At 44.5% G+C, this 13,142-nt stretch overlaps 1 protein-coding gene across 14 annotated transcripts in view; it reads right to left on the minus strand.

Annotated features, from left to right (window-relative positions):
• The window catches only part of IQSEC2 (IQ motif and Sec7 domain ArfGEF 2), a 152,922-nt gene that overhangs the window by 30,124 nt on the left and 109,656 nt on the right, over positions 1–13,142 (minus strand). Inside the window, exon 1 of one of the 14 annotated variants that reach the window (XM_072124268.1) lies at positions 10,803–10,872. The exons of 11 other annotated variants lie outside the window; for them this stretch is intronic. In XM_072124268.1, the coding sequence (XP_071980369.1) occupies positions 10,803–10,852 (50 nt within the window). In that variant the 5' untranslated portion in view covers positions 10,853–10,872. Of the gene's footprint in view, positions 1–4,649; positions 5,035–8,399; positions 8,558–10,802; positions 10,873–13,142 lie in introns of those variants that run through there. 2 more of the 14 variants (XM_072124264.1, XM_072124266.1) reach the window with 2 other exon arrangements.

A 13,142-nucleotide genomic window follows, 5' to 3' on the forward strand; every position in this document is an offset into this window, starting at 1 on the left:
ACCAGTGGTCAACTACCTTTAGCTGCTGGAAAACTACAACTCCCAGCATGTGTACTTGTTTGGCAGGAATTTGAAATGCCATAGAAGAGAATGGAGAATACTTGGAGATGTCGTTTTGTGACCGATCACATGTAAAAGGTCGATGACCTCTTACACATGTCATAAAACAAATGTAATGTAACCTCAGCCTAACCCAGGGTACTGGGTGCCACTATGCCCTGGTCTGGTTATTTAAATACAGGACTTGGACATCTATCTGAACCCATCAGTGGTATGTCAACAGATTTTTGGCGATCCACATTGCCCAAAGGAATGGAGAGGTAATGCCAAGGCATGGACTCTTCATAGCTGGCTGGTATGCCCATGCGATACATACACTTCCAATGGGAAACTGAATGTTGGGGCTTCCAGATTTCTTGGCACACACTTCCATAGTTCAGCATTTATTCCTTACCCGCTCAGATTGGAATCTTGCTCTTGCGGAATCTGGACCTTACCCATTTGAAAGGATCTCTGACGTCGACAGGTGTCCATAAAAAACACCTAACATCGTAAAATGTTATTTATATGCAGATATTGTGCTGTACACTATATAATGTTACATCCTATGGCTCCATGCCTTGCAATCCACTCACTGAGCTTTAAGAGATACCAAATACTAATAAGAGATTAAAGAACATCTACCACAAGGATGAAGGTTTGTAAACCAAGCACACTGACATACTGGAGTGCGCCCCCTCTGGCAGGATCTGCTCTTTTTCTTAGCTTAGTATGTCCTTGGTTTTAAGGAAAAAAAAGGCTTTAAAAATTGTGCAAATGAGCCTTAGGGGCTCCAGGCTCTATTAACACCCAAGGAGCCAAGAGACTCTCAGGTTCATTTGCATAATATTGAAAAAGCCTTTTTTGTAAAAACCAGGGCATAAGAAGCTAGAAGAAGAGCAGATCCTGCCAGAGGGGGCACACACCAATATGTCAGTGTGCTTGGTTTACAAACCTTCATCCTGGTGGTAGATGTCCTTTATGGAGGGGATATAGAAATCTAGCAGAACATGCCCCAAGGTAGATTCTCAGATAAGATCCTTTTACGCCTTTTAATTTTCCTCTACAAGAAGTCGAATCGCCCTCCTAGAAATCTCTCTTCCATCCTTCTGTCCCTGCGTAGGAGCCTGCAAGCATCCAATGAAACTCAAGGAGGTGGGGAGGTATTTATAGCCTCAATATTTTCAGAAAGGAGGCAGGGTTTTTAGAGCCGACTGCCAAAGGTTCCAGCAGATAAACCCCCGTATAAGACAGAAAAGAAATAATAGCCCGCTGCTACCCATAAAAAACCCTTCTCAATGGACTGCGGAGCACGAAGCAGATGAGGAGAAGGTGGTAGGAAGACAGGCCCCTTATTTATGCCAGTCAAGCGTCACCGCACAGGGCACATTTAAGATGCCAGGAAGGTGCAATGCCTGAAGGTCTCCCTGTAAATACTGATCTGGTAAAGATGCTGACACAAGAAAGAGCTGTCCTCTACTTATATGAGGGTTGTGATGTAGTAGCTATTATGATTGACCCTTCACACTACAAGTGCCTATGATGCATTTTTGGAACAGTTAATCAGATGACTGATGCGTATGACTAAAGATCTGCACCTGAAACCTTGACTGGCACAGTGGTGGGCGCTGCAGCTGTTGTAGGGATGATGAAGCATTGCATCATTTTCAATGATAGCGCTAACAATCTGGTTTATCTATAGCACAACATTTTGGTTACTTTGGGGCCTCTTCAGTGTAATCTGTGATCAAAAATACATGGTGCACCTGTCTGTAACAAATATGGATTCATCACAGATTTCCCATAAATCCATTGTGGATCCACCGCTGAAAACGGACAAGCAGAGCAATGGAAACTGGGAAGCGCTGCAGATTTTACATGTAGATAAGAGTTCACAAATCTTATTGAATAGCACAGGTTTTGGCTCTTAAATGGGGAGAAGTAGCAGACATACCCAGAGCCTGGTGCCGGAGGAGGCTCATACTACACTTATAAAAAGTATGATAAAATGTTACCCTCAGGTGGACCACACTGGCATATGGGGTTCATATACTGAACACATTTCATAACTGTACAACACTACAGCCTAGGTCATCTGTTCACCTAACCCATAAACCTACTAAATACAATAATACACGTGACCTGTAACATAGGAAATATGGGCACGGACCCTACTAGTTTATGGCAGGATGGAAATCTGCAAGTTCCTCATTCAATGTTCTAGATTTTAGATTTATTCCAGGAACTCTTCATAGATCTTATTCTAAATCCAGCTCTACTTACCTCCGATAACCACAAGTCTACTATCAACGCAGGATATCTAGTAGTGTACATCCTGATCCTCCTGGTCCATGAACAGAACACAGTGGTAAAATGGAAGGACATAACTTCTCTTTCTGTATGTCCAGTGCCTCCTGGTTCGTGAATAAACATAACTACAGCGGAAATAAACACTTCTTTATGTAAAATGGTAGAAGGAAGGGAGTAAAAATGTGGCAGAGGGTCTGTGGAAAGCTGGGCGATTAAAGTGTAATGATTGTAATTGTAATGATGGCCATTAGTAGTTGCCTCTGTGCATTAATACATAATGGAAACCACATGGCCGGGCCAAGATCTGTCACACAGAAAACACCAATTCCATGTGACGCACCCCACTGTCTAATAACAAACTGGCAGAGTTATCCCTCAGGGACTCAGAGATCCACTGGGGCTCATACTCTACCGAAATTATTGCCTTGTTGTCGAAATAGGGTTGGCCCTTAGAATAGTTTTATCTGATGGGCCCAAGGAACCCCAGTCTAACACAAGTCTCATCTTTGTAGAGGATGAAAGAAACTTGGTCTAAAACAAGTATAAATCAAAGACTTCTATTTTAGGGATGTGCCGTTGGGTGTACACATAGGCCCATATTTATCAAAACTAGTGCAGTTTGCCTGTGAAGTGTGCAAAACTGGTGCATGGTCTTCATTAACCCGGTGCCCTCTGCAACTCTCTTGTTCATGCTGCAGAATTGTGGCGCACGTCAGTAATAAATGTGCCGCAAACTTCGACTAACGGGCCCCCTTAGGTGTCTTGCAGCCAAGTTTGCACTTTCTTTTCAGTGCTAAGCCAGATATAAAACTGGAGAAAACACTTTAATAAATGTGGGCCACACAATCTTGTGTCACCTTCACCTCTATGGCTGCCATGCTTTACACTGCAGCTCCGCACCCAATCACACATTGGAAATGGTACACAGACAGACATAAAATACACATTAACAGGCCCAGCAATGTGTAATAGATGAGGTACCCACATCTGCAGCCACTTACTGGAGAACTTATTCAATTGTAACTAAACTGAAGAACAAAGTCTATTCTGTTCAACCATTAAAAGAAGTCTCGGATAACATTTCCCAGGAATTTCCCCCATATCCCATCTACATCGAAAACATCTGAAACCCATTTTTTTCCTCAGGCCTTTCCCAGCATGTTAGTGTCCCAGTAGTGATGATAACATAATGGTGACGATGATGACCAAAGTCATTTTATCCAAGGTCACAAGAAGCCACGCCGTAATGTCACCGCAACGTTAACCATTTAGTGCTCGTCGTCCTTCTGGCAACGGTCAGAGGAGACCGCTGACGAACGAGCCTCACAACAGGATGTAAAGCAGAGACATCGGCTTCTTCTAGCCCAAACAAGGCTGGCAGCAAATATAAGCAGAAGCCTTGGTGAGTGCCAACGTCTTCAAATGCTTCCAATGCCAATACAGAGCAACGCTGGATTGGCATTGGAAGGCAAATGGGATGCAACGTCTTGTACGCTGCTCCTGGAATTTCAGATGCGCCATAGACATCACATAAGTACAAGAAATACCATCTTGTACTTGGGGGTCAGTAAAGAAGGACATGAAGCTATTGAAGACCCCACTACCCCTGGCATAATAAGTGGCACCATGCAATATGATAAAATACCAATGGCCAGAGAGGGTTTTAAGTGCTCAAATGCTTCGGCTCCATTCTACAACGGACTATGTCATTTTTAGGTTAAAAAAGGAAATTTGCAGCATTTAAATGAACGATTTGCAAAGGGAAGGAAGGCATTAAGTATCTCCAGGGAAAGAAGATTTGTTCCTTTGCCTAATTTGTGTGTTTCTTCTGAATGAACCCTGCAGGCAGCTACATTAGTTATAGGCAGCGAGGAATCGTAACGCTTAACTCTTACACTGCTGAGTATAATGGGTTACCACCCCCCTCCGCTGCCACTTTTTGCTTTACTAACATTTCTGTCATGGCTTCTCATTATAACGTTACGGTCCACTGCTACCGGGGTCTAGCTCCCTATAAAACCCTCCTGTGGTCATTGAGCCCGTCCATCCTGGTGAGGGGCTGTCACATGGATCAGTAGTTTGACTTTTGCAGAAGTACACCTGACATGCAGACAGTAGGGAAGCTGAATATACATACATGCATTTACAGTTTGTAATTTGGCATGAATCCTTGCATCATATTAGGAGGTAAACACATTGCATTAGCTTAAGGAAGTTATTAAGATTCTAGATCAGATGATGATGATAAAGTCAGCTCTGCTACATCTGTATATAGCGACAGTCACTGGCTGATAACCTACCAGAGCCCATGTTGCAGGATCCGGGGTGCCCGGTCGGATGCACAGTGTAGACACCACATTCTTCGGATTGGTAAGGGAGCGACGTAGTCGATTTATCTTGTGCGACCCTCTCCCGCTGTCCAGTGTACAGATGTTCCCCTTCTTGCAGATCAGCGGCACTGCCGCCTCTTAGCCGAGCACAACACTGACAGCAGCCAAAAGGGGGGTGGAGCAGTCCATGACGGCCCCGAGAAGGGGGAGAAGCGGGCACCAGGAATAGGACAGGAAGGAACCACACAAACTATACAAATGGTGCGAAGTGACGAGATACGCATCTACGATTTTACACGGAGATGGGTATGAGGAGGGTAACGCCAGGACAGGAGATGACAGTTCTGAGTTACTTTTGGAACGCAAAACTTTGCAGACTCTTAACTTGGTCCAGGATGGGGTTAAAAGCCATTGGGTTTGCGGCACTGTTTATCTCACATTCATCTCTCGCTGCCCCTTTTGCGTGCCATACTCCATGCCCTGACCCCGTCACGCTGTGCTATATTAACTTCACAGGCATGTGACATTTCACTTGTAAGGGGGCTCAGTATACGGAGAGATGTGTAAGGAGCGGAGGGGGGGTGGTGGTATACAGAAGCTACAATGGTAATAAACCGGATCCCCCGCACTCTGCAGCCCTAATGTGCCCCCACAGAGAGGGAGTGTGCCAGCGAGGGCAGCATCTTTTCAGCAGAGTCTCAACCAGTCGAGGATGCAGTTGCCATGGGGATGAATAAGGTTGCTATGGTTTTAATAGGAGGAGTGAAAAAAAAAAGAACAGAAGGAAGAATAGACATGATGGATTCTGAGTTTTCATTACCATGGAAACGGAAAGAGGAGAAACTATTTTATATACATGTATATACATATAGACCCATATACATACATAGTATGAATGATAAATTACACCACTGTTACCACCATTTATACGCTCTGTACATGCTTAGCAGATTTACAGGGAAATGTCAAGAGATGGAAGGTCCCCTTGGGTGAATTGGAGAATTTTTGGATCGCTTCCGTGATTTAAAGGGCCATTTCCCATTGTAAATAGAGATTGGCGTTGGAGAAATGATCCTTAGCAAACTATCACTGCTTCAATTGTTATTTAGCCATTAAAAATGAAAGCTGAACTGTGATTGGTTGCGTTGGGCAAGTGCATACCTCATACAAAGTAAATAGTGTGACCCAAGAGCACAATCTATAAACAGAGCAGGTCCGAGTTGTTAACCCTTGTGAGCGGTGACACCTGTGTGAGTCACTTGTGCCCCGCAGGAATGAACACACAACAGCAGGAAGAGACTAACCTGCCACCTTCACTCATAATAGTCCTCTATTTGTCACGTACAAAGCGGAAATAAAAAGCCCCCTGCCTCCACTGGACTATTTTGTGCCTGCTAATCCTTAAAGTGGGCAGCTCCGCGCTCGTTTGCTTTTCCTTATTGTATTTGTCCCGCTGCATACTGAGAGTAATTCAATCACAGTGACAGAAAAAATCAAGTAGGTGACTAAATAATTGTGGCTTATGGTACAAAGTCACATGGGTGTTGTAGTGTCCAAAAAAGGAAAGTGCAAAGAGATTTTGGTCCGTTTTTAAGCAGTCTGTTAAAAACGCATGCGTTAAAAAACGCATCCGGTTTTGTCCGGTTTCTATTGCGCAAATTCGGAAAACCTGTCAAAAACTGATGTTTTTAAAAAACTGATGCATTTTTTAAGGCATGCGTTTTTTTACAGATTGCTTAAAACGGACCAAAAACGGTTTCAAAACACCATGTGTGGCATCACCCTTACAGATCCTAAAAAAATTAGGGAAGCCCCAAAATGTCCAATGGTGGAGAACTAAAGCAACCTCTCTTAGGCCGCCGTCACACGTACCGCTAGGCGTCCGTTCATAACGCGACGCTAGCGCACAGGGGGAGGTCCTTGGCCTGAACGCACATGTGTTTCCAGAGAAACACATTCGATCGGCTTAACAATCGCATGCGTTTCCCTGGAAACGCATGTGCGTTGGGGCCGAGGACCACCCCCTGTGCGCTAGCGTTATGACGGACGCCTAGCGGTACGTGTGACCGCGGCCTCAGGGTGCAGCCACACGTTCAGTTTTTCAGATGCAGTTTTTGAAGCCAAAATCAGGTGTGGATCATAATGGGTGAGACAAATCATTGAAAGGTGCTGCTCCTCCTCCTACTTTTACTCCATTCCTGGTTTGGGCATCAAAAACTGCATCTGAAAAACTGAACGTGTGACATCACCCTTCTACAGGCAGGCCTCGATTTAAGGACACTTGACCCATAGAAACAGACAGACCTCTCTGCTCACTGTGACCTCTGGATGTCGGCAATTTACTGAACTTTAGCCCCAGGCAGCAAAGATCAATATTATCAAACGTGTCTGCAATGAAGCTTTATTGTTAATCCTTGTTCCCAAAATTATGAAAATCCCATTGTCACAGGGATGAAAAGATACTTTGTATAGAGTTGTATTCCTGTTACAATATATACCTGTTCTGACTTGCATACAAACAAACCTACAGAACCCATCCTGTATATAACCCACGGACTGTCTGTATATGTATAACAAGCAACTCTATCCATTCTTGTTGTTTGTATGAAAACCAATATGGCTGCCAATATCTCACCCAGCTTTCCTAGATTCCTGAATAATAATCTACTTTAGGAGTCATGGAAAGCTGGATTATACACCATTTAGGTTTTGTACTAGTATCTATAGCTAACATGGACCTCTGTATTACTCATATGGAGGAGACACTTACATGGTCTCTGCATGTAATATAGGGTATAGTTTATAGACACCCTACATGTATTTATCACCCCCACATGATGGAGTTGTAAAATCTCACTCACTTACTGGATGAACCCTAAACCCATAGATTGTATAACCCGTGTCCTTCTCCAGTCCCTCTGCTTGTTTCACAAGACATCCTGCCAGATTTTCTAGACGAGCCTCCGGCCATATCTAATTGCTGTCCTTGTCTACGTTCTCATGACAGATGTATAATCTACCCCTGATGGCATTATGACAACTATTAAAGGGTAACTTGTTCCGGCAGACCCCCTCCCCTTCCACTAGATGGCATCACACTGACAACAGAGAGCAAAAGAGTAAGGGTGAAGACACACATGGCGTTTTTGGGCCGTTTTTACTAAGTGTGTTTTCAGATCGTTAAAAACGCATGCCCTGGGCAGTTTTCCGAAATTGCGCAATGAAAACCGGTCAAAAACGCATGCGTTTTTAAAAAAACGGATGCGTTTTTTTAACGATCTGAAAACACACTTAGTAAAAACGGCCCAAAAACGCCATGTGTGTCTTCACCCTAACAAGAATGGTGAGGGTGCAAGGTTTTGGGGTCCTTGTTGCAAAAAAAAATACCATCAGCATCCTGATTGATCAACCCCTGGAATCGCTGTGTTTGGCCCAATTCACACAGGGTTTGATAATACTGCACCTTAGACTGAATCTCATCATCTGGCTATTGAAATTGTAACTACACAAGAACTAATAGGTAAAAGGAGACTACACAGCTTTACAAGGGGAAAGTTTGGGGGTTAGTAACTATTAGGAAACAGAAGAGAGACCGATCACTACAGTCAGGGGGAGAGAAGAAGGGATCATTAGTTAGGAGAGTTGTGGATACAAAGTGATCCGACATGGGAAGTTAGTGGAAGGTCAGACAGAAGAATAGAGGTCAGGAATACACCGTACCGTGCAGACAGGCGGCGCAGCAGGAGCCATAGGAAATAACAGCTGCACTGACAGCTATTGAGGAAGGTGTGTATCCCCACCATAGTGTCTCCATGAGAGCGTGTGACGGCCGTGTGTTCTGCCGGCTCTTCCTGTTCTCCGGCCCTACCCCGCTCTGCTTTCCTGTCACACTGCCACCAGCTGAGATCTGCATCTCCTAGTGAAAGCTATGCTGGCTGCAAAGTGGGTGGGGAGTGCACCTGCCCCAAAAAGTATGCAAATCACAGCGTGTAGTCAGTCCCCTGAAGCCTTATGTAGTAGCCGGTAATGCATGGAGTCCTGACATGCGCTGCCCTGGTCATAAAGGGAGCGAGCTTCTGCAGATTTAAGGCGGGTGGCGCTATTATACTGAGGTCTGTATTCAGACAGCGCTTTGTGCTGCAGTTAAAAACGCATCAAAACCGCAACTAACTACATTTGTCATATTTGTGATGCAGTTTTCGTTGCAATTTTAGTTTATGGATGATACGCTAGTGTTACCGCAGTAAACGTGCGCTGCGATTGGCTATTGGAATTGCCGTAAAGACTGGTCGTACCTGTACAGAGACATCATTCATTATACTATAAATGGGAATCTACATATGGTGCAGCAGCGACATCATTCAGAGCCGCCTACGGATAGGATTTTGTAGCATGCTGGAAACAAATCTCCTATAAATCCTCTTTTATGTGTGATTTATGGGATCAATTAGGAGATATCCCATATGGACAATCCAGTTTCTGCCACCTTGAAGTGATTTGCGGTTCTGAGCATATTCTCCATTCGGGGAGCCCTGGCACCTCTGCCATGGCAACTGCAATGTAACCACGGACTTCTCCAAGAAAAATCACACAACTCCCACTACAATCAGTGGGCGGCCATAGCTTTGAATGGATGTTGGTGGTTCTATGGAGAGTAGCAATTAAAGGGAACTCCCTCTATGACATCTTTACATCCTTATAGAGCATTTTACAGGGTTCATAAGATTCCTTTAAGCCCCCACAATGCACCGAAAGCGAAGGTTTATAAATCGTAATACTTCTACGGCGCAGGGCTCAGAGCTCAAGGTGAGTGCACAGATCCAGCGCTGCCAGACTAGAGCGCTCTGATGTGCGGGGATGTGTCACAGCAGCTCCAGGCCTCGACAACTCATTGCATCCGAGGGAAGCACAACGTGACACGCAGCATCATGCACGTGGACATGTCTCGCAGCCGTCACAGTGATACAACTCTTCCAAGCTTCATGCTGGAACAATGCGGCATTGTCTTCCCGCACTTCCCCATGTGCTACAACACATTGTCACAAAGATTTAGCACCGACACATATCTTCCTCATGCATAGAGATCCTGCCCAACACACACAAAAAGAGGGCTGTGTGCACTGAGACTATCACACAGGGTACCACAGCTAGAGAGGGTATTCTTACAGGTAGATAGGAACTGGCAGGATTATGAAGGATTCCCAAGCAGCAGAGAACACCTACAGCTTAATCCCTTCACTCATTAGTATGATTACCATATCTATAGTTCAGGCTACTGGGGACCACCACCAAACACTTCTACAGAACAGCAGCTAATGAACAGGCAATGGAATATAGTAGTAGTATAACAATGTAGTGGTCAGACCAGGTTACTCCAGATCAGATGCCATATATTTGCAGTAACTTGGTTCAGCCACTATACAGAGAATGGCGCTCTCCGTTCCACTCTCTGTTCTTAAGCATCTGAAAACAGTTGCTCTGTGGGGGAGCTGAGGGTCACACCCAAAACCAATCATTTATTCCAGCAATATCTGCTGAATAATAGCTAGGAACAGAAATTGACAATTAAAGTGGCGATTCAGCCTGAAGATCCATCTGAAAGTGACAGATTCTACTGCATATACATGTAACAATGTTTCCAACAATCCAGACCTGATGACAGGTGCCCTCCAAGTGTCAGTGCAACAATACGTCAAAGAAATGAGATGTTTTATTATATGAGAGGACCCCGCTGTTCACCAGTATAACCACACTGAAAGCCTTCACTCAGGGAAATCAGATTTCCTTTGCAATTACAGAATGGCGCTCACTAGAAAGGAAATGTAGCATGAAATTAACTTTTGTTTCAATAAAATTCTTCATAGATTTAATCAAACCCATAAACCCTGCATTTAAGAGCAGAACTGAACCTAGTAATTGTATAAGTGGAAGATGAGCCTTAAAGCGGCGGCCTGCTGTGACTTGTTCATGAGGATATTCTGTTTTTAAGGGTCTGCTCTATACATAGAAAGGAAGCGGCTCCTGTCTGTAGTGTGGTAATACCATATACTGGCCTAGTGTGCATGTGTATGAGCAGTGGGAGAGAATAACTCCTAAAGTTGTGGATATGAGGATGATTCTTACCTATGTTGGTCTCCTCGCTCTTCACCAGACCCAAGCTCATATCCCATCATGTGTAGTGTGTGCTCGCATCCCTTATTATTACAGGAATGAGTAGGCCACATCCTGCGCACTGACAATGGGGCTCTGCCTGAATTCCTCAGGGTGACTAGCGCAATAATACATGCAATAAGTTATAAATAGCAGACAATACAGGCAGCAGAATGCAGGAAATATGTGAGCTATCCTGACACACCGGATCACAATGTCAACAGCAGTGATGTAAGAGATAGACCATAGTCAGGACGGATGATGATCCCAGCGCTCATCAGCTCAAGCAGAACTAACTCATCTCATCGCAGAATGGAGCGTGCTGATCCGACAGCACAATCTGCATTCACACACGCATCACAGAAAACAAGATTCTCCGAATGAGACATTTCATGACGGACGTCCATGGCATGGAGTGTGTCTACTAGATCAGAATACCCATCTAAAAAGTGTTATGATATCATGGTTAGGGGGTCCGGAGCGCTGCTGTGATATACCCAGGTTGTCCATGTGTTACATGACCGCTACAGGGAAACATGTAGACAGATGCAAGTAGACAGCATGTCACATCCAAGCTAGAAAAATTGTGAGTGGTGGGGAACGCAGTAATAATTATTACTGTAGCGACAGTAACGATACTTACTTTGTAAAGCCTTTAAAAAAGTTTAAAGGTGACATTATGATGACCCATCCTTAACCAAGGCATTAAAGGGGTTGTACAAAATTTGCAAGATCTCTACTATCCAGGACCGCAGTAATTCGGTGGGAGCGACGTAATGGGTGGAGCGACGGGACAAACATGCATCATGCTGCGCCATTCAATACTATGGGAGTGTAGGAAATTGTGCTGCACCCGGCGAGGCCAAGTCTAAGCAAGCGCTGCTCGTCCTACCACTTCACCCATTACTGTTCTCCAGGATGCTGGGGGTTACCATTCTTGTGATCGGAGGAGGTCCTAGCAGACGAGCCCAGCTGTGGGTTGGGAATAACTTGCAAACTTTAAAGGGCTTTTTGTCATGTTTAGGTTTCTGATGTTTTAAGCAATGGATATCAGATTGGTGGGGTCTGTCACTTTGAAACAAGTCTGATCAGCTGATACAACAAAGATAAAAAGTCCCAGATCCCCCTGTCATAAACTCCTATTGAAGTGAGCTGTACTTCCTATACATGATACAGAGCTGTACTTGTCTATTCTCTTACTATTCTAAAGCCAGAGTCCATGATCAGTGAAGCGTCCATCCCCTATCCATCTGATATGGATGACCTGTCATGTGGACAAGTCCTGCATATAGAAATGTAACTTGTAAATGTGGATGGTGGATGTCCGCTGTCAAGGAACTTTTAGCTCTATGCACAGAACGTAGAATAGACTTATACATTGTATCAAAACCATGACATGTTCTAGTACTAAACCCAAGCAGAATTTCAGCCACTTAAAGTTTCCATTCACTGTATGCAAACATATACGACTATGTGCCCACAAAGTAACACACATCGAATTACAAGGGCTGTGCTATTCTAAAGTAGGTACGACGCCGCGGTGGCATCACTCTATGGTGCCAGGTTTGCCAGTGAAATCACAGAAAGCAGTCAGCAGATCCCCTTATTAGCAGGGTATAATTTCTCAAAAGGATGTGATCAAACAACATGGGAATTGCAGCGGCGAAGCATTAATCACGTTCTCCCGCGCTCTCTAATTGCTGCACATCGCTCCCCGGCGCCAACGTGAGAAGGAGAAGAAAAACGTCCATCATCTCAGGGACTGCGCTCATGAAAGACTCCTTACTTATTAACTGCGGTCGGTATGTGCAGCCTCCGGGCTGCCAAGTGGGCATGGCACACACAGCCTTGGCAGCCCTGCTGGCACCGTGAGGGGCTGCTTATCAAGCTAGTAACGCAGAGCCTCAGAGCATATGCAGAATAAATCCTAACAAATTAAGAAAACCTCTGGAGGACTCCAGACCAAACAATGAAATACAGAGGAAATGCCAAAAACAAATGTTTGTCTTGAGCTTTAAGGCCACTTCTGGATTACATAACACTTTGTGCTCCATCTCATGCCTTCTATGCCACTAATGACCAAAAACATGCCAGGAGAACCAACCGAGTGCCTGCAAAGGATGGTGGTACCCAACTATCCCAAAAACAGATCCTTTAAAACACCTAGTGACCATTTTACATACGAATACCCTAGGCAAAGCGGGTGCGAGCAACGTACAAGGGCACAGCAAAGGAACAACCTTCCAAAATACATCTCATACATCGCTGCAAAAATACAATGGTGCACAGAGCAGCTTTGATGACTAATGACTA

Source organism: Engystomops pustulosus, chromosome 9, assembly GCF_040894005.1.
Source record: "Engystomops pustulosus chromosome 9, aEngPut4.maternal, whole genome shotgun sequence".
NCBI classification, from domain to species: domain Eukaryota; kingdom Metazoa; phylum Chordata; class Amphibia; order Anura; family Leptodactylidae; genus Engystomops; species Engystomops pustulosus.